At 42.1% G+C, this 20,348-nt stretch overlaps 1 protein-coding gene across 6 annotated transcripts in view; it reads right to left on the reverse strand.

Moving 5' to 3' along the window:
• The window catches only part of TENM3 (teneurin transmembrane protein 3), a 614,727-nt gene that overhangs the window by 440,875 nt on the left and 153,504 nt on the right, over positions 1 to 20,348 (reverse strand). For all 6 annotated transcript variants that reach the window (XM_058669959.1, XM_058669958.1, XM_058669964.1 and 3 more), the window contains one exon: positions 7,654 to 7,960. In XM_058669959.1, the coding sequence (XP_058525942.1) occupies positions 7,654 to 7,885 (232 nt within the window). In that variant the 5' untranslated portion in view covers positions 7,886 to 7,960. The remainder of the gene's footprint in view (positions 1 to 7,653; positions 7,961 to 20,348) is intronic.

Below are 20,348 nucleotides of genomic sequence, written 5' to 3' on the forward strand. Positions count from 1 at the left end.
CCAGCAGGGGACAGCAGAGTTGGAGGGCGTGGGGAGCACAGAAGGAATCTGAGTCCTCAATGGCAGCACTGAACCCTGGACCATGACCTTGCGACTTCTTGTTTTGTAAGGAAATACATGTTTAGGGTTCAAGTCCCTGTTCTTGGAGCTCTTGGCTCCCCATGGTCAAGGTCTTCTTGTCTTATCCAGTCTCCCAAATTAACTTACAGAATTCTTACTGCTTGATTTTTTACATTTGTCTTTAATCCATCTTAATGTATTTTTGAATATGCTGAGAGATACGGGTCCAATTTTATGTTCTTCCAGATGGATAACCAGTTGTGCCAGCACCATTTATCAAAATCCCACTGAAGAGAAAAACATTTTTTGTTTTATGCTAAATTACTCTATATACTGGGATCTGTTTTTGAAATTTTAGTTTATTCCACTAATCTAATCTGCTTGTCTTTTATTTATGCAAATAAAATAAAAGATGTGATTACAGCAGTTTCATAGTATTTTAGAAAATAGTCATTTTTATCCTTACTCCTTGCCTTTAAATATGTTTTTCGCTATTTTCTGATGTTTACTGTTCCACAAGAATTTTAAAATAATTAACTCAATTAAAATTAACCCTTTCTCATCAGGATCTGATTTGATAGCCTTGACTTCCACACATTCATTTTTGCAGAGTTGATATTATATCAGCTTTCCTATCAAAAAACACTATCTTTACCACTCACTGAACTCTTGCTTTATGTCTTCCAATAATATCTTCTAACTCCTTTAGATTAGTACTCACATTATACTTATAGCGTGTATTCCAAAGAATTTTACAGTGTTTATTGTTTTTTTTAAATAATTAATTATTGGGCCGGTGGCGTGGCCTAGCGGCTAAAGTCCTCGCCTTGAAAGTCCCGGGATCCCATATGGGCGCCGGTTCTAATCCCGGCAGCTCCACTTCCCATCCAGCTCCCTGCTTGTGGCCTGGGAAAGCAGTGGAGGACGGCCCAAGGCTTTGGGACCCTGCACCCGCGTGGGAGACCCAGAAGAGGTTCCTGGTTCCTGGTTCCCGGCTTCGGATCGGTGCGCACCGGCCTGTTGCGGCTCACTTGGGGAGTGAATCATCGGACGAAGATCTTCCTCTCTGTCTCTCCTCCTCTGTGTATATCTGGCTGTAATAAAATGAATAAATCTTTAAAAAAATTTTAATTATTTTTATTCAAAATCAGATATACAGAGAGGAGAAGAGACAGAGAGGAAGGTCTTCCATCTGATGGTTCACTCCCCAAGTGGCCGTAATGGCTGCAGCTGAGCCGATCCAAAACCAGGAACCTCTTCCAGGTCTCCCACACAGGTGTAGGGTCCCAAAGCTTTGGGCCGTCTCTGACTGCCTTCCCAGGCCACAAGCAGGGAGTTGGACAGGAAGCAGAGCAGCCAGGATTAGAACTGGCGCCCATATGGGATCCTGAGTGCATTCAAGGCGAGGACTTTAGCCACTATACTATCGTGCCGGGCCTGTTTATTGCTTTTGTAATGGGATTTTTTTTACTTCCAAATTTAGTCAGTTATTATTTAATAATTACTCTAGTTTTTAAGAACAATATATAACATTGACCAAGTATTATTCCAAGCAGTTTGCACATACTTGGAAGAACTCATTGCATCCTACAATAATGACAGCACATTTTAGATACAAGAAATTCAAAGCTCAGAGAAATTAAAGGATTTGTCCAAGCCAGTTATTTCGGCCCTGAGTAGGTAAACGGACACTCAGTTGATAAATGATAGGTATGGGATTAGCCAGTTATTCGGCCCTGAGTAGGTAAACGGACACTGAGCTGATAAATGATAGATATGGGAATCAAACACAAGTTACAGATCCAGAATTTATACTCTATACTACCCATACTATCTGTATGTATTTCCTATCCATCCAAGTATCAAATTTACTTCAAATCCTTTTTTATTTTTAGAGAAATATACACCCATTTAGATGACAAAAATGTTGGTTTCCCACTAAAATGAATATAGTTTAATTTTCTTATTAAAATTGCTAAAATATTAAAAACATTCAGAGTAGATGTATGAGTTTAATCATTAATCTTAAATTTTGTTGAAATTTTCAGTCCTTAGCATTTTAATGTTGTTTAATTTTTTTTAAATAATCTTAAGCATTTCTTTTTTTCACTTAGTATCATTTATTTTAATAAATGGTCTCTAAATTTTACCTAAGACCTTTTTAATCATCTATTGATAAGGTCATGTTTTCTGTTTTGATTTATTAATCTAATTATGTTGAAAGTTCCTAACACTGAAAATTCCTTGCATTATCATCAAAGATTAATAACCATTTGGTATAGCATATTTTTTTATTCATTGCAGGATTATTACATACAAATAAGTGTTTAGCAATTTTTACCACATTTTAGGAAACAATTTTTCTCTAAATAACAAGGTCATTAAGATTAGCCCGACTTCATAAATATGAAGTTTGAAACCTTACATATATCTTTTTTTGAAGGTGGAAGGTTGTGTTTGGTGTTGCCTTGGTTTTTGTTTAGTTTGGTTTGAAGTTTTTGTTGCTTTTTGAAAGAGAGACAGACAGAATGTCCACAACAAGCAGGACTAGACTGGCCAAAGCCAGAAAGAAGAGACTCAGTCCCACTTTCCCATGCTATTGGCAGGAACTCAGCTACCCGTGCCATTTCACTACCTCCCAGGGTCCACATTAGCAGGAAGCCGGAGTCAAGAGTGGATGCTGGGAACCAAACCAGCCTACGTTGAATCCAGTTGTAAGCCTTTGTTCTGAATTTTTTCTATGATTTTACAGCTTTCACTAACTCCCATAAACCTCGGAAGTAGAATTTTCTTTTTATAATCCATTAGGGGGAAAAAGTATTTCTGTTTACCTTTTAATTCTTCCTACAGTTTATGATCTAACGTTCTGGCTTATAAGATATCTTCTGAGCATTTTCATTTCTCTTTGTGGCCAAATGCATAATTGCTTTCTGCAACTCTGCCACAGAGACATAAAAAAATTGTACCATTTTTGACAGTGATACATCTTTTCAGATAAGTTTTATATCTGTAAATTATATATATATAATGTTTATCTTAGCTAAAGTTTTAAATTATTATGATATAATTGCTTATTTTTATCTTCCAGATCTGCTTGATTCTGAAGGATTTGAATTTAATTATTTCAGCGTGATGTGTCTTAACAAGGAGCTGGCACTTGCCACAGCAGTTCAGATATTACTTGGGATGCCTGCATCCCATAACATAGCCCTTAGATTCAATTCCCGACTTCACTCATTATTCCAGCTTCCTCTCAATGTGTACACTGGGAGACACCCCGCGATGCATCAACCTGTTGGCTTAATGCAACTCTTGGATACCCCAAACTGAGTTCCTGCCACTGGCAATGTCTTGACCCAGCCTCAGTTGTTGCAGGCTTTTGATCAGCAGATGAGAGATCTCATTGGTAAGTCTCTATCTCATCTTTGCCACCACTCACTTCCATTAAGTGCTTTTTGATCTGTTCGTTTTGCTTCTTATCCTACTTTCTGCATTCTGCTGCCATTAAGCATGTTGTTTTCCTGGGCTATTGTAAGAAACAATGGAAAGTTCTGCTGGATTCTATGGGTAAGTCTCTCCATGATCTGGCTTTCCCAGCTAGCGCTCACCTAGTATCCAGGGTGCAGGAACACACCTGTTTAGACTCCTCCACTCCTGAGAAGCCAAGGAAACTAGCTACTTCTGGAAAACCACTGTGTTCCAAGTGGGTTGCGTACAAGAGGCAGGATAGCACCTCTCTGGAATCGCAAAGCCACAGCATTCTTTCTGATCTTCACCCTAGGATTTCGCCCTATTCCATCCACCCATCTGGACACACCATGTTGGTGGGGGGCTCGAGGCTGCTGGTTACGTGTGATTAGGATGGGAATGAAGGGAGGGCAGCTGCCCTAGCTTTCAGGACTGGAATCACCAGCAGTGGCGAGTTCATCAGAAATCCACCTGCCTTCTTCCCTCCCTTCTCTTCTTTGCAAATGTATTTTCTACATCAGTCTCAGTTCAGCGTAAACACTGACATGGACGTGCTATCTCTTTTTCTAAAAAAAAAAAAAAAAAAAAAAAAAACAGGCAGCTTTCTTCTTGCTGCCATTCTTACATGAAGAATAAATGCCAGCCTTTTCACTACAAAATCTGGAAAGCACACCTCCCCTGACTGCTAAGGGTTAAATGCTTTGGTCTAGGACTGTCTACGAGGTGTTTCCTTTTCAGGATGATGTCTCTTCAGAACAAAAGTGTTCTTGTTTCCAGACACCACTCTTTCGGCCAGCACTGCTTGTGGGAGTAGATAAGGGTTCTGATTTGGTCAAGAATATGACAAGCAATGTGCAGAATCCAGAGAGCTATAGCAGAGGAAAAAAAATAGCATCTTTTATTTTATCGTGTCACAAAACTGTGGCCTGATTACACACAGCTGTTTCACAAGACACACGTCTCCAATCTGATGGCATAAATTCTCTTCAAAGAAGACTCAAAGAAAAGAGTATCCAAGAATGCAAAGCGAGTTATGCTACCTTGACCCCATCACATCTACAGAGAGCTCCGTGGCTGCCAGAAGGACAACTGTTTCTATCACCAAGGAACCATGCAGAAAGTCTGGAGGGTGGGGATAGGCAAGCGGAGGAGTGGAGCAGGCCCATGTCAGGTCCAGACACAGTGCACAGGACTGTGAAAATAAAATCATCCCCAGCTTTATGGTATCTAAATAAAATATGTAATTAACAGCAGTCACCTGCCAGTCAAGAAAGCCGTAAAATATGATTAAAACCAAGCTTAATAACAGGCCATAAAATCGGTTGAGAAAAATGAAAACTTTATCCTTCTAGATCCCAATCCTCCATGTAATTGCATGGGCAGGGTCTCCCTAGCCCTTTCTGTGGCAGAAGCTGCATTTTTTCCTGTGTCCTTCCAGGAGGCAGGGGATCCGGGTTAAAGGGTCCATTTGACAAGTCCATGGACTAGCAATGTGAGTACGCTGCTTTGGAATTATTTCAAAGCTTTCTGGCTACTATTAATATTTTTAATCTTTCATTTTTATTATGTGTATCATGGCAGGAGCTGTGGCAGGAAGCACATTTTGTCAATTAAATAATTAATCCCACAGCAGAAGAGTCAGTGAGGAAAAATTGACATTTGTCAGGTTCAAAGAAAATGAAAGCCTGCGAGAATTTTTCATTATGCTTACTCAAGAAAAACATAATCTGATGGCACGTTCTCCTTCGTCATTTCTCCCCTCCACCTGCCGCTCCTGTTACAAACACTCCCTGTATCAAAACACAGAAAAGCAGAAATATCTGCAATGCCTCCCCTGCTCACAGGCTCAGCCACCCTACTTCAAAATCCTAATGATTTTCTTTCCCAAGCATGCCTCAAGTTTGCTCACTTCTCACTATCCACACCAGCATCATTTTAATCCGTGACTGCCTGACATTGACTCCGAGAAACCAAAGGGCAATTATTACACTGCGTTGGCTGTTCCCTGCTTTGGCAACTGTAGAGATTAGCAGAAGCATGAGTGCCAGACGTGGGCTGGCCTGGGTTCAAATCCCAGCTCAGCTCTTGCTAGCCTTAGAATCTTAGACCTTTCAGAGCCGAAAATGTCTCAATGCATGAAAGGGAGATCCTATGTTTCCATCACTCACCAGGTGACTGTGTGCAAACACACCCTGCTTGGTGCGTCACCCGGTGTGCAATAAGGCCTCGGTGCACATTTGCTAGCAATGAGCAGTCTGGTCCATTTGTTTTGCAGGAATTCTAACCTAGGAATGTCAGTATCTGCCAGCATCTTTGCACGCTGCACTTCAGCCTTTCCCTTCAGTCCTACTGTTAAACCTCTCCCCGCTCCTCCCCTGCAACTCCACGGCAAGCTCCCCCATGGGCTGCCTGCCTCAGTTGCTCTGTCTGCTTCCTTCCCCTTCTCCCATGCTTGGCTTGCAAGGAACCAAGGCATGGTCCCCTATGAAGTCCCTTAAGAACTTGGGTTCCAGGGTGTGTTTCCACAGATGGTAACGACAGTATCATCAGCGACAGTCTGCACTGGCTGAATGCTGTCTAGGAGGTGAAAATCTCAGAGCACTATTTTTAACCTGTTTAAGTATTCTGGGCTCTGCCAAAAGTCAGTGCTTGCTTGGGCTGGAGACAGCTTTGCACTGCACCACACGGGCTGCTTTTGTTCTCCTAATACTATCCCACCGTGGAGGATTTCTTCCTCGGTAGGACACACTACACAGTTATTTTGGTTACAAAAAGCAAGACAGCACACTGGGCTGAGAAGGCATGCATTGCTACATGGTCTACACTTGCTTGTACTGGTGAAAAAGGCGCATACCGCTAATCTGTGCCAGTTGTGCAGTGTGGCAGAAGAGGCACTGAGCCGGGAGGCACTCTGCACGGTCTGACCACAACCGCGCATCTCCAATACATATTCTCGTTCTCTCCTCAGCAGTGGAATTAGAATGCTAGGCTGTTTTGTCCTATTTCATAAATTTGGATAGCAGTAATTAGTAAGGTGTGCTGCAGGGGGTATGAGAACTCTCCTCAGCAAACCAAGGGGATTTTCTTTGATGCAAACTGGTTCGGGTGTGTGCACACTATTTCCACTTTGTAAGGATGGCTCTTTCCACACTGCAGAGAACTGTGGAAAGGTGTCAAACTTTTGAGTAAGTTATTGCATTATCACTTTTTCTTAAATTTGCTCCTGTCCAATATCCAACTGGTCACATTGCCAGTAAAGGGTTGGAAAAGAATGCATGCATTCTTTGTTACTGAAATTCATTTCCCTTTTCCTCATCTGATTCAAATGGCAAAGAGATGCTATGAACAAGGTGATTCTGATGTCCAATACAAATGGAAGAGGGCTTTTCTATTAGTACTAAGCTCGCCCAGATTTCAACACTGTGGCAGAAGCAACAAAATACAACCCTGCATTCATTTAAAAATTAATTAGTTTAAAATGAGCCTCTACCTTAATAGGTTTGGGGTTATGAAGTGAAGCTACAGAATTCATTATTGCACTGGTGGGATATGGGCAGGTCACAGCATAAAACTGCAGTGCAGATGGGAGAACAGGAGATGTTAAGGCATGACTTCAACATTCTGAGCTGTCCACAAGAAACAAGAGGCTGAATCCTCTCCTGTTAGGGTTTTATAGACAGAAGCAGATGCAGACACCGGCAGCTGCGCTGACAGTCCCCAGAGTAGCCAGCATAGTAGCTCCTAGGGCATGAGAAGTTTCCTAGAGAGCACTTCCTGCTCTGCTTGCTCCAATTCTAACTCTTGAGACAACATCTGTGCATGCCCAGAGTCAATGCTGCACAATTATGCACGAACATTTTGGCCATGTGCAGAACCTCAACCTCAGGTGTAACAGGGAGGGGAGGCTGCAGAATGAGTCTCTTCCTGGCCAGACCTGTGTCTGGAGGCCACCGTGATTGTTGGTGGCTTTCTTCCTCTACTCTGGGATATTGTGTGTTTATGCAACAGCGCAAGAAATCACAGCCTGTGGACAGGACATCAAAATCCTGTCCCTGTGGCAGGAAACGTGTACACCTTAAGTTAGCAACCTATGAGCATGCTTGCTGGACTAGAACAGTCACCTACCTTGTCTAGTATACTCGTCTGCTTCTCTGTGAACCAAATCTTTTACTCTGTTTCCATAAAGCAGCCGTGAAGAATCATGATCAAAAGCTTTCAAGGTTTCGCTGGAACTGTAAGACTTCTGCGTAGGGACCCTACACTCCTCATTGTCTGCCGAGGAATTGGTATAGCGCCGTTCTTTTTCTCGCCGGCTCTTCGTCAGGGAGCAGTAAGGCCTACGTTCTTTCACATCCATACTTCATTCCTTCTGGGTACACATCAGTCCTGCTTGTCGCAAATTATGCTCCGAGTTAAATGTTCATTGGCCTCGCTGGAAAGAGAAAGGGTTTGATGATGTCAGCATAGCATTCCTTTGCAAACTGACTACTCTTTTAATCTGCAGGAGAGTGGGACACTACAGTATTGTTTATGTAGGAAACTCACTTGCAACAGGAAATCAGTATTTGAAAGCTCAGTGTGGATTATTCCGTGACAAGAAAAGGCAAGGCATGGTTTCTGCCACTGACGGTTCTGGGTGTTTGTTTTTTAACCTACTGAGTGGGGAAGGGGGCAGGAACACCAAACATTTCACAGAAATTGGAATTCAAAAGTAACTTTATTTTGGTACCAAAAAAACCCCTGTAAAATCCATGGACAGTGAGGTCTTTCAAAACTTCACAAAAATGTGTGTGATGAGAAAAAGAAATACGTGAGGACTTCAAAAGTTTTTGCACCCTAATAAACATCTCTTAATTCCATTTCCAATGAACTTCATGAACTGCCCTTGCATATCTGATTTGTCACATTACTCAAGGAAAATTAAGCACAGCTCCAATGGCACTGTATAAACCCGCAAAAAATTGGCTTCAATAGTTAAATTTTCCACAATGGGAAAGTTTTTGCTCATGGAGCAGTTTCTCCATTTGCAAATAAACTGCCTTTCTTATCCTTTCAAAAGTTATATTATGCCACTCCTCCCTCACCATTATCCCCCATTTTTTCCATCGGAGAAGGAAAAAACTGGGAGTTTTTTTTTTTTTTTTTTTTTTTTACAATTGAAACTCTGACACACATCGAACATCTTCTAAATAGTTTCTACCAAGAAATTTCCTTCAGAGGGCACAAATTTCGTGTTTTAAGAACCAAAAAACTAAAAGAACCTCAAACTGTGGGAAAAGATTGTCCCCCTCACACAGCCCTCTCCTTAAAATGCATTTTCTTCTACAGAATTTAATCAGAGCTATCCTGATATTTAACGCAATTCAAGTGGCTAATTTGATGGGGTCATTTCCTGCAACTGCTGGTAGCAAGAATAAGTTAGAAGGAGCAAACTGTGTTTGTCTCCACCCTGCATTTGCTCAACTGAGACTGGAAAGGGTGGGTGAAGCCAGGCTCTGCTACACAACATTCAGGGACTGGAAGAGAAGAGTGCCCAGGGCTAATCTGCATTTTAAATGGTTCTCCCCTGTCTTTATTCTTTCTCATTTTGTCCTCGTCTTTTATCTGAAGGTCCCAAAGGCTTTGTCTTTAGCTCTCAGAGTTTTCCCCACATGACACTGCTTCAGTCTTAAACGCACTTTTTATTTGCGCGATTCCATAATCAACTTGAAATAAATGATTCTGCTGGCCCCGGGTCCTGTCTTAGGTTCCACACCCTCAAGGGCTGTGACTTGTATGGAGATCTTTTCTTCCACTAGGCGTTCCTTCCCTCTCCCCCTCCTCTGCACCAGCTCTCATTAGACACATCACACACAACTCCTTAGAGTGCTTCCAGCTCCAGAGTCTCTGGCTGGCTCTGCCTCTCTGGTCAACTCCGCTTACAGGGAAGTTGTCAACAAGTTGTCACTCTTCCTGGGTGAGACACGGCCTGAGTATCTCTCCCGTGTGGATGTGCACGTTCCAGCCAGCTACAGAAAGGGGCAGAGCTCTAGCCGAAGCTTGAGAATGACCAGGTTACCTCTTCTTCATGCAAATGGTACCCTCTGCAACCCAAACTGCCCACATAGAGCTTCTGAGCTCTGATTCCAAGCTTCTCTGTTGAGTTGAGCCCGGCCACGCAAAGCAGGAGTTACAAAAGGTTTGTGGGATTAAGTTTACCAGGGTACGAACATTTTGAAATCCATGCACAGAGTTTTCATGATAGGTATTTTTCCTGAACTTTTTCGTGCCTTTATATTTTATTTTGGGGTTAAAAATGCATGTTGATCCCTCTAGCTTTTCCTTATTGTCCATGAACGTGATTTCACTTTTAAAAGTGTTTTTCAGTGATCCCTTCTGCTTCATGCCATCATGAGTTATGAATCCTTCCAAAAGCCTTTAATTTAATCTTTATTTATCTTGAAAATTCAAGTCAGAGAAAAGAGATATCCTCTATCCACTGGTTCAGTCCCCAGAGGACTGTAACAGCCAGAGCTGAGCCAGGCCCAAAGCAAGAACCTGGAATCACATCTGGGTCTCCCCACATGAATGGCGGGCTCCCAAACACCTGAGCTATCTTCTGCTTTCCCTGATCCACTAGCTTGGAACTGGACTGGAAGCAGAGAAGCCAGAACATATGGGATATTTGTCCCAAGCTGTGGCTTTACCCCCTACACCACAGCCGATCTTTTCTTTTCTTTTCTTTTTTTGAAGATTTACTTATTGCAAAGTCAGATATACAAAGAGGAGGAGAAAGAGAGGCAGATGTTCCATCTGTTCATTCACTCCCCAAGCGGCCACAACAGCTGGAGCTGAGCCCATCTGGAGCCAGGAGCCAGGAGCCTCTTCCAGGTCTCAAGGCTTTGAGCCGTCCTCGACTGCTTTCCCAGGCCACAAGCAGAGAGCTGGATGGCAAGTAAGCCTGCCAGGACTAGAACTGGTGCCCATATGGGATCCCAAAGCATGTAAGGTGAGGACTTTAGCTGCTAGGCCACCATGCCGGGCCTCACAGCTGGCTTTTTTCATAGCTCTTAACAGAAACTGGGTTTTGGGACCAGCATGGTAGCCTAGTGGCTGAAGTCCCATATGGGCACCAGATCATATCCTGGCTGCTGCAGTCTCCTTCCAGCTCCCTGCCTGTGACCTGGAAAGCAATAGAGGATGGTCCAAAGCTTTGGGACCCTGCACCCACGTGGGAGACCTGGATGAAGCTCCTGACTCCTGGCTTCAGATTGGCTCAGTTCGGCCCATTGTGGCCACTTGGGGAATGAATCAGCGGACAGGAGCTATTTCTGTCTCTCTTCCTCTCTGATATCTGACTTTCCAGTAAAAATAAATTTTTTTTTTAAAGAAAGAAACTGGGTTTCTCCTGCTATAGCAATCCATAGGGCAACTGATTTCAAAGTATGCTAGCAGAGACTATTTTCACACACCTGGATTAAAACAAGCACGTAGATTTCAGTAGTTCCCTAAGCAGAAGTAACTTCCGCTGACTATTTACTGAGCGACTACTGAGCCATATTCGGTGTTCTTCCAAGTACCGAGGACACAGGAATGAATACAGCAGTGTTTCTGCCCTAGGAGGCAGGAGTTCCATTAGAAGACCAGGAAGCCTCGGTCCAATGGAGCCCTTGCAAACAAATGACGGGAGGTCGGTGCTGCGGAGGAGACTCTCACTCTAGGTCCCAAGGACTAGAACAAAAAATCAACACGAAGCCTCTCCTGCAGAGGTTCTGTGTCACCATCGAGAACATAGGTTGTTATCTGACCTTGTGAGAAATCTGGGAGAGAGCGATAACAGCCAAGTCTCCTAGGCAGGCCAGTTTCAATCCGCATGATAATGAGATTCCCTCTGATTTAATCCTCACACAAAGGTAACCTGAGGTAACCCCATATTACCCACCAGTTATTTCTCCATTGTTCTATCTCCCTGTCACTGCCTTACAGAGAAAGTAACTTTGAAATGACCAATTTGCTTTTTGTCCTTTGTTTCTGCTTTGTTCAGCCCTTGTCTGTCTCTAAAACCAAATGCCACTGCTGGTCCCGTGAAATGTGCTCTCTATCTGACGGAATGAAGCCCTGCCCGATTCTACCACTGCAAGATAAAGCCAGTTAAGATCCTTAAATTGTTGTGATTTCATCCTTTGGTACAATGGATAAAAACGTCCGAATTGAAAGGAAATTTTGTTTTCTGAGTGGTCTTGATTGTCTTTGGAGAAAAGATTGGATAGATGGCTACAAACTAAGTGGTCATCAGAAAACTCAATTGACCAGAAAAATAAAATTTAAGCATTTTTAGTAACAGAAATATGGCACTGAAAATCATTACAAAAGTTTTATTTCTCGCCTTAAATTGACATCTATTTTAAAAACAAGTGTTGTAATCTTCAAGCTGAGAAAATTTTACCCAATTATGTTGTTTGAGGGTGTTGAGCACTTTCACTTTTCAATGTGAGAAACATTCTCTTTACTGAAAAGTTTTAATGCAACAATTTCATAATCTTGCAAATTAGATAATCATTAAGTTCATTAATATGGTAATATGAACATATCATAATTAAAGATGAAACTTTGTGATATTACCAAGGTTTATAAATCAATAGCAATCAAAGGACAATAATTTGTAATAAAGGACAATTTTAGAGGAGCTTTATAGCACATCTCTAGACCAAAGAGCTGAATTTTCTTTCTTTCTAAGGCAATTCTACAGTGTTGTGATAAATCAAGATATAGTATTCAAATATACCATCAAAGACAGACATGGTTTTGATGTTAGAGGCACAAAATAATAAACAGTGCTTTGTATCTGTCATCCCAATTTTGAATAGACTTCAAACTGCTTAAGAATTTAATCTACACTGTAAGGTTTGCCATGGCTGCTATGCTTTTGATGAGAGTCAATATGAGTTCAATGAGACTTCAAAAGGCTGTCTTCCATGTTCTCCACTCACAGCTAAAGACAAGAAGGTGAGGAAATGTAGTTGCGTACGTGGGTCTGAACTGAACTCAGGAGGGCTCCACAGTCCTCAACACAGAGCAGGGTTCACAGTGTGCACACTCAGCACAAAGCACTTGTGAGAAGAACTTCAGCTGCATCAGTAGGCGGGGCCTTGGAAGGACGAGAAGCTAATAGGATGGGTCAGCCAAAACCTCTTGATTAAACTGGCAATTGCAAGAATACGACAAACCCAAGCTGATTGGGTTTTCATTCACTCCTTGAAGAATAACTCAGTCAGAACCACAATCCTTCTCTGGATATCACAGCTGGTCTTGAAAGCAGCTTGTGTTATATATTTTTTTTCTCAATACAGATGGTTACCAACTTAGGATAAGTGTGGCTTATGATTTTTGAGTTTAGGGTGTTACAAAAGTGAAACGCCTTTAGTAGGAAATGCACTTCTAATTTTGAATTGTGACCTTTTTGTGAGAGCTAGATGTGGATCGACACTCCCCAGCAATGGTGAGAGCCACATCAGCCCTGGGAGCTTGGGTATATTTTCAATTTTGGATGGGTTTCTCAGGACTTAACCCTTCATAAGGTCAAGAACATTTGGGCTAATATTTGATTGAAGGAATGGACAGGCAGTTCTGATTTACAGACCTGAGTTTTAGGGCTGAATACATCCTTTAAAAAGTTGTTTTATTTGGGCCCGGCGGCATGGCCTATAGGCTAAAGTCCTCGCCTTGAACTCCCCAGGATCCCATATGGGTGCAGGTTCTAATCCTGGCAGCTCGACTTCCCATCCAGCTCCCTGCTTGGGGCCTGGGAAAGCAGCCGCGGACAGCCCAAAGCTTTTGGATCCCTGCACCCATGTGGGAGACCGGGAAGAGGTTCCTGGTTCCCGGCTTGGGATCGGTGCAGCACCGGCAGTTGTGGCTCACTTGGGGAGTGAATCATCGGACGGAAGATCTTCCTCTCTGTCTCTCCTCCTCTCTGTATATCTGACTTTGTAATAAAAAAAAGTTTCTTTAAAAAAAAAGCTATTTTATTTTTAGTTGAAAGGCAGAATTACAGAGAACAGGGACAAACAAACCATCCATCCACTGCCTCGCTCCCCGCTCCCCAAGTGACCACAATGAGCTGATCCAAAGCCAGGAGCCAGGAGCTTCTTTCTCACTCCCATACGGGTGCTCAAGGACTTGGGCGATCCTCCACTGCCTTCCCAGGCCAGAAGCAAGGAGCAGGATGGGAAGTGAAGCAGCCGGGACATGAACCGGTGCTCATATGGGATTGCTGGCTCCCTGAGCATATTCTTTATTTCAGATGTTATTTTAAAATCCTTCAACACTCAGCCAGAGGAGTGAACATTATCATATTGCTTCATAATATTTTTCTAATCTTAACAGAACATTTTTTAATTGCACCTTTAGAAAGTCACCCTATTTTAATCTGAGTTATCCGCTGGTAAAACTCTTCAAGCCAGTGATTATCATTTATCAGCCCTGTAACAAATAATCCTGTATCAGTTATAATTTTAAAATTCCAGAAGCTTAAGTAGCTACACAGTGATTTAAACAAATAGCCAAACCCAAAAGATTAAGTAAGCTGTTAGTTAAACTCACTCATGCTTCCACTGTTATCTATTTTCTATAAAAATTACAAACCCTGGAATGGTAACTTGAGTATCTTTTACACAGACTGTCTTGCTAACTTTATCATCGTTTGCAAAAACTCAGCCAAAGTACTAAAGAGACCTCCGAGAAGAATGAATCTATCTCAACACATTTTGATGGAAAAAATCTAAGTTAAATTCTTGGTATTAAGTACTAACAAATTTTTACCTTTTGTACCTTAGCATTTGTACATTCTCTAGTAAGTTAGCATTTATGATTAATCACAAGTTATGTGAATCAAACAGTAAACACGACCTTGAATGCTATTTCCTTTACTGAATTGCTAGAGAAATGTCAATTGAATACAAGAAGAAATCAATTGCTATTGTTCATTTTAGAGGAAATTGTATTCCCTGAGGCAAATTTACAAATCAAAGAAATAATTAAGTGCAAAAATGAAATCATATTAGGATTTTTTGTAAGGCTAAATGAAAACATAATTAGAATTTGCACTCATGGTTTCAAATAGCAGAATGCAAGAAAATCTAACTCTTGGTTGTGATACAAAGTTAAAACACAGAACCATGTTAAAAATATGGGTTAGACAGAGTCTATTATGACTAATACAGGTGATGCTTTTTGAGAAGATACTGCTCCAAAGAAAACAATAATAAACATTAATGGTTGTGCATAAAGTTTCTATCTAGATCAATTTCTTTAAATGTGACAGGATATAGACATCCCGTAACAATATTATATAAAAAGTCAGTACCTGCATCCAGTCTAGATGGGGTAACCCTCCTGCCTGAAACAATGTCAGTGAGAACAATGAACTGGACAAAGTATCTGACCCCAACAGTTTTCAAGCCATTGACATCAATCAGATAAGGACAATGAGCCCTGGGACAGGAAACACACAAGAGGAGCCCTTTAAGACTCTGCTAACTGCCTTGTGAAATTTCCAGTCTGTGGCACAAAGAGACACAACCCAGAGAAGCCCAGATCTCCCAAGCTGAAGAGACAGAGCTGACAGATCTGGTGGGAAGGCACACTGCAGAAAAACCCTGCTGGACTGCAGAGGGTCCCTCTGGAGCATGGATCAGCACGTGGCTGTGAGGGGCAGCCTGGAGGCCGCAGCAAGAATTACTTCACAGGAGTCACAGGCAGGTTTCGCAACCACAGCACCGCTGAAAATCTGCAAGGCCATAGATCGCTTTGCCTGTGCTATCTGCAGCCATACTGCTAGTGCCTTCCCACTAGATGCCAATTAAAAATATCCCCAGAGGCTGGGGTCTGATGCTGTGGCAATGCAGCCTCGTGTGATGCCTGCATGCCCCATCAGCCTGCCTGTGTTAGAGTCTTGCCTTTGGCCACTTTCTCCAGCTTCTTGCTAAAGTACAACCGTGGAGGCAGTAAGTGGTGGCTCAAGGACTGTGTCCTCACCACCCCTATGGGAGACCCTGATTAAGTCCTGTGTACCTGTTTTTGGTCTGGTTTGGTTTTTGCTGTTGCAGGCATTTGGGGAATGAACCAACAGATGAGCAACGTCTCTTTTATTCTCTGCCTCTCAAACAAAATGAAAATAAGTATTTTTAAATGTCAAGATTTACATGACTCAGCAAGAGAAAGAGACTTCAAAACAAGAAATGGTTCTAGATATTATCAAATATCCTGGTAGGGGGTAAAATTTCCTCTTTTAAGGACCATGTCACAGATCGAACAGCATAACTTACGTGTGCACAGGGAAGGGGCTGCCAGTAGGATGGGCTGAGAATCACACATTCCGACAAACATCATGGGACTGAGAAGAACTGGGTCTAGTCTGTGAGGTGACAGGCAGGAGATGAGCCCAGAAGGAACTTACAGGAGAGAAGCAGGACTTCACAGGGCAAGTTAAGCATCTTTACTCATCATCCACCAGTAATGCTATCAATGAAGGTTTGTAAGGAAGCAACTAACATAACCCCTCAGGTCTTCAGTTTCGAAGCATCTCTCTGGGTGCTGGCATTGTGCACTGACTGGTTGGTTGAGCTGCTGCCTGCCTGCCTGCCAGCAGTGCCAGTTTTAGTCTTGGCTGCTTCACTTCTGCTCTCTTCCTTGCTCACGGCCTGGGAAAGCAGCAGAAGATGGTTCAAGCCCTTGGGCCTCTGCCATCCAGGAGGGAGGCCTGGATGAAGCTCCTGGATTTGGTCTGGTTCAGACTAGTTCATTGTGGCCATTGGGGGAATGAACCAGCAGATGGATATTTCTCTCCGTGCCTTTCAAATAGATAGATTAATTAATAATGGTAAAATATATAGATCTCTCTGGCTCAAATGTGAGGAAGCCAGGCAAGGGTATCTGCACCAGAAGCAGGAAGAGTCACTGGTAGGGTTTTGTAGCAGAGCAGACAAGAAAATGACCTTGGACTAAGGAGCCTGATTAAGAGAAGTGGACTGACTTGAGAAGTGGTTACAGGTGTTTTTGCATGGATGTGACGGGCTGAAACGAGAGTGAGGCAAAGGAGAGTGCAGAGAGCAGGTTTCTGGCTTGAGTGTGTGGATGAACAGGGACTTCCGAGACAAATAACGGGAGACCAGCCATAACCATTGGTTCACACTCCCAGTTCTTGCTCTCCTTCGATTTGTAATGTGCACTGAGCAGGTGATATTTATTCCGTGTGCAAACTAGAAAGCAAATAAGCAAAAAAAAAAAAAAAAGCTTCTTTTATGGTGTTCATATTTTTATACTTTTTAATGCATTGCTGTGGATGGGAATGTGTGTGAATGTGCATAAATGCTATATCAGGGAGAAACTTCAAAACATTTATGGGAACTGGAGCTAAAAATTCAGTTCATTTTGTACAAAAAAGGTCAAAATCAAAGCATTTTTCATTACATGCACATTGTCCATAAATATTTTGAAGATTTCCTATGTATTTACTCTATATAACGTTATAATCCATTTCTACTTAGCATATTGTGAACATTTTCATGTTAGTAAAGATTACTTATCTTCATTCTCCAAAATAGGGAACTCCTTGTTTTACCATTCAAAATTATTTGTGATTTATCACACACTGCAATATGTAACCATGGATAATAAAATAAATGGAAATAGATGCACTGCCATATGTAAACATAGCTAATAAAATAAATATACTAAAATTGCTACTGAATAACTGTAAATACTAGAAAAATTTTAAACTGGAAAATAGAACAGTGTCTTTGGCTGTATGAAAAGTAGTTTAAATTTCATCAAATCATTAAGAGCTATTTAAAAAAATATTTACATGCAGTAGAAAAATCAAGAATGGAAGTAATCATAAAAAGATAATGACACACAGGGCCCGGCGGCGTGGTCTAGCAGCTAAAGTCCTTGCCTTGAAAGCCCCGGGATCCCATATGGGCGCCGGTTCGTATCCTGGCAGCTCCACTTCCCATCCAGATCCCTGCTTGGGGCCTGGGAAAGCAGTTGAGGACGGCCCAATGCATTGGGACCCTGCACCCGCGTGGGAGACCCGGAAGAGGTTCCAGGTTCCCGGCATCGGATCGGCGCGCATCGGCCCGTTGCGGCTCACTTGGGGAGTGAACCATTGGACGGAAGATCTTCCTCTCTCTCTCTCCTCCTCTCTGTATATCTGACTTTGTAATAAAATAAATAAATCTTTCAAAAAAAAAGATACTGACACTAATGTGCTCAGCAAAGTGGGAATCTAAAATTTTAAAGTAAATAAAATAATCTACTTGTGTGGTTTGAGATTAAAAATAATTCCCTTCTTCGTGATTAAAAAATACGAAGGAATTTCTAATAGATAATAATAATATATATGTGTATATATATGTATATATTCATATTACATAGTCTGTAGTTACAAGGGCATGAATTAACTATAGGAAGGTCATAACAGCTATAGTTAGAGCACATGGGAAGAGGTTCTTCAGAAACCAAAGCAGCCGAGCCAAATGCAGCTTTCCAAGCTCATAGACTTTTTGCATACTATGTAAGCAATCTGTCTGCCTGCCTGTCCAGATCAAACAATACCCATCTTCTCTATCTATGCATTCCTATGATGACCTAACCCAGCACCCGGAACATGGAGGCCACCACTGTACTCATCGGTCCTCTGCATGAGCCAGCCCTTGAAAATTTTGCCAGTAATAATATCAGGTTCAGAAGGAAAGGCAAGGATTGTGTCAAGTAAAAGACACTGTGGTATCTTTTAGTCTCCCATATACGCTAAATAAAAAAACAACTGAATAGCCAGCTTGGATATTCCCAACCAGCTGTTCTGACTGAATCTGGTAATTCCATCTTCAGCTGAACACGCTCACCTCAGTGGACATGTGAGCCACAAATATACAGTAACAATGATGATTTCAATTTTTGAAACATTTTTTGCACATTAGCTATTTTATACATTGCATTTCTACCTTTAAGAGCAACACAGGAAGCACATGCTATCTACCACTTTGCAGGTGAATACATTTGAAAGGGAACAAAGATTTTCAAGTCATATAGCTAGCCATGGGCAGCTTGATGCTCACAGTCCCGTATGATGCTCTTCCTATTCCTCTAGCAACTTGCCCAATGGCGAGATTTGTGGAGTATCAACTCCAAATTCAAAGCTATAGCTATAATGAGAGAAAAAATAAGCAAAGCTTCTGGACAGATTACAAACACCAAAGCCTGCGGCATCATAACTGTCACTAAAAGATGGCTTTCCCTGACCCAACGGCAGTAGCAACGCTGTGTGCAACTCGGGGAGCCTCTTAAATGAAGAGCTAATAGTATTTTCCTAAGTGCTGGCGCATATTCTCCTTAAGAGTGGGCATAAAAGCTCCTTGATAAATTATTAATTTCAATCTTGATTATTTATTGACTGTTTAAAATAAGCCAGGTGCTTTACATATATGACCTCATTTAATCCTCACAGCAAACTTCCTAAGTCAGAATTACAAATCCCATATTCACGGAAGAACCAATCTCCAGAAAGATGAGCTGACTTATTCAAGGTCACAGAATCATGAAGCAGCCGAGCAGAATTCAAAAAATCTCACTTTGAGTGAAGATCTCTACTCTTACCCATTGGACTATACTTCCAACCCTTAGTACAAAAAAGAGGATTCAATGAAAATTCAAAAGGGTGGGGGAATAGATCAATGTGTCAGCAAAGACTTTAACACATAGTGTCAGGATATCAACAGATCTAGTAATAACAAAGATAATGAAGGTTGTCATACTGAAAAATGTCATGATAATTGAATTTGTGGAGCTTGCAGTAATGGTGGTGGGGCCGTGGGTGGAGGCAAAAACACAGACCCAGTGAAATTCAAGTGAGGGGAAGGGCACAACATTCAAGACCAAGAAGTTAGACTATTTTAAAAACATGCTCAGGCTGCTTCTTTGGGGAAGAAAGCGAAGGAAGAAATAAACCATCCCTCGCTGTGATAGCATGTGCAGAGGGCCTCGTGGGCTTTGCACCCTCTGATTTCCCCCTGTCCCCTGTGGGGAAGGTACCCCAGGAGAGGCTTTCCTGCCTATACTTTACACATTGAGACAGTCACCAAAGTAAAGAGCCATCATGTTCATACTAGTTTTTTCCCATGTAGTTTTTAGAATAAATGTTCCTTCATCCTTTTAGGTCCAAAGCAGTTCACAGGTAGAACAAACTCCAACCCTGGGTCTAGGAGCTGCCTGCATACAACATTGGTGATTGGTTTAGAAATGGACCTGCAGGGCCCGGTGCTGTGGCCTAGCTGCTTAAATTCTTGCCTTGCACGCACTGGCATCCCATATGGGCACGAGTTCTAATCCCGGCAGCTCTGCTTCCTATCCAGCTTCCTGCTTGTGGCCTGGGAAAGCAGTCGAGAATGGTCTACAGGCTTGGGACCCTGCACCCACGTGGAAGACCTGGAGGAGGTTCCTGGCACCCAGATTCAGATCAGCGCAGCACCAGCCATTGTACTCACTTGGGGAGTGAATCACTAGATGGAAGATCTTCGTCTCTATCTCTCCTCTCTATTTATCTGACTTTGCAATAAAACCAAATAAATCTTAGAAAAGAAAAGAAAAGAAAAAAGAAAAAAGAATTGGACCTGTGGCCATTTAGCCCACTAAGGTCTATTTGATGACACTCAATGAAACCCTGGGGTACGAGCCTTCTCCTTTCATGCTGAGGAAGAGAACAACTTGGAGTTTGCTAACATCTTCACTATCTCTTTCAGGAAGTTGGCCTTGTGTTAAAGTCTTCATAGAAAACAGATCTC

This window comes from Ochotona princeps, chromosome 11 (genome assembly GCF_030435755.1).
Source record: "Ochotona princeps isolate mOchPri1 chromosome 11, mOchPri1.hap1, whole genome shotgun sequence".
NCBI lineage: Eukaryota > Metazoa > Chordata > Mammalia > Lagomorpha > Ochotonidae > Ochotona > Ochotona princeps.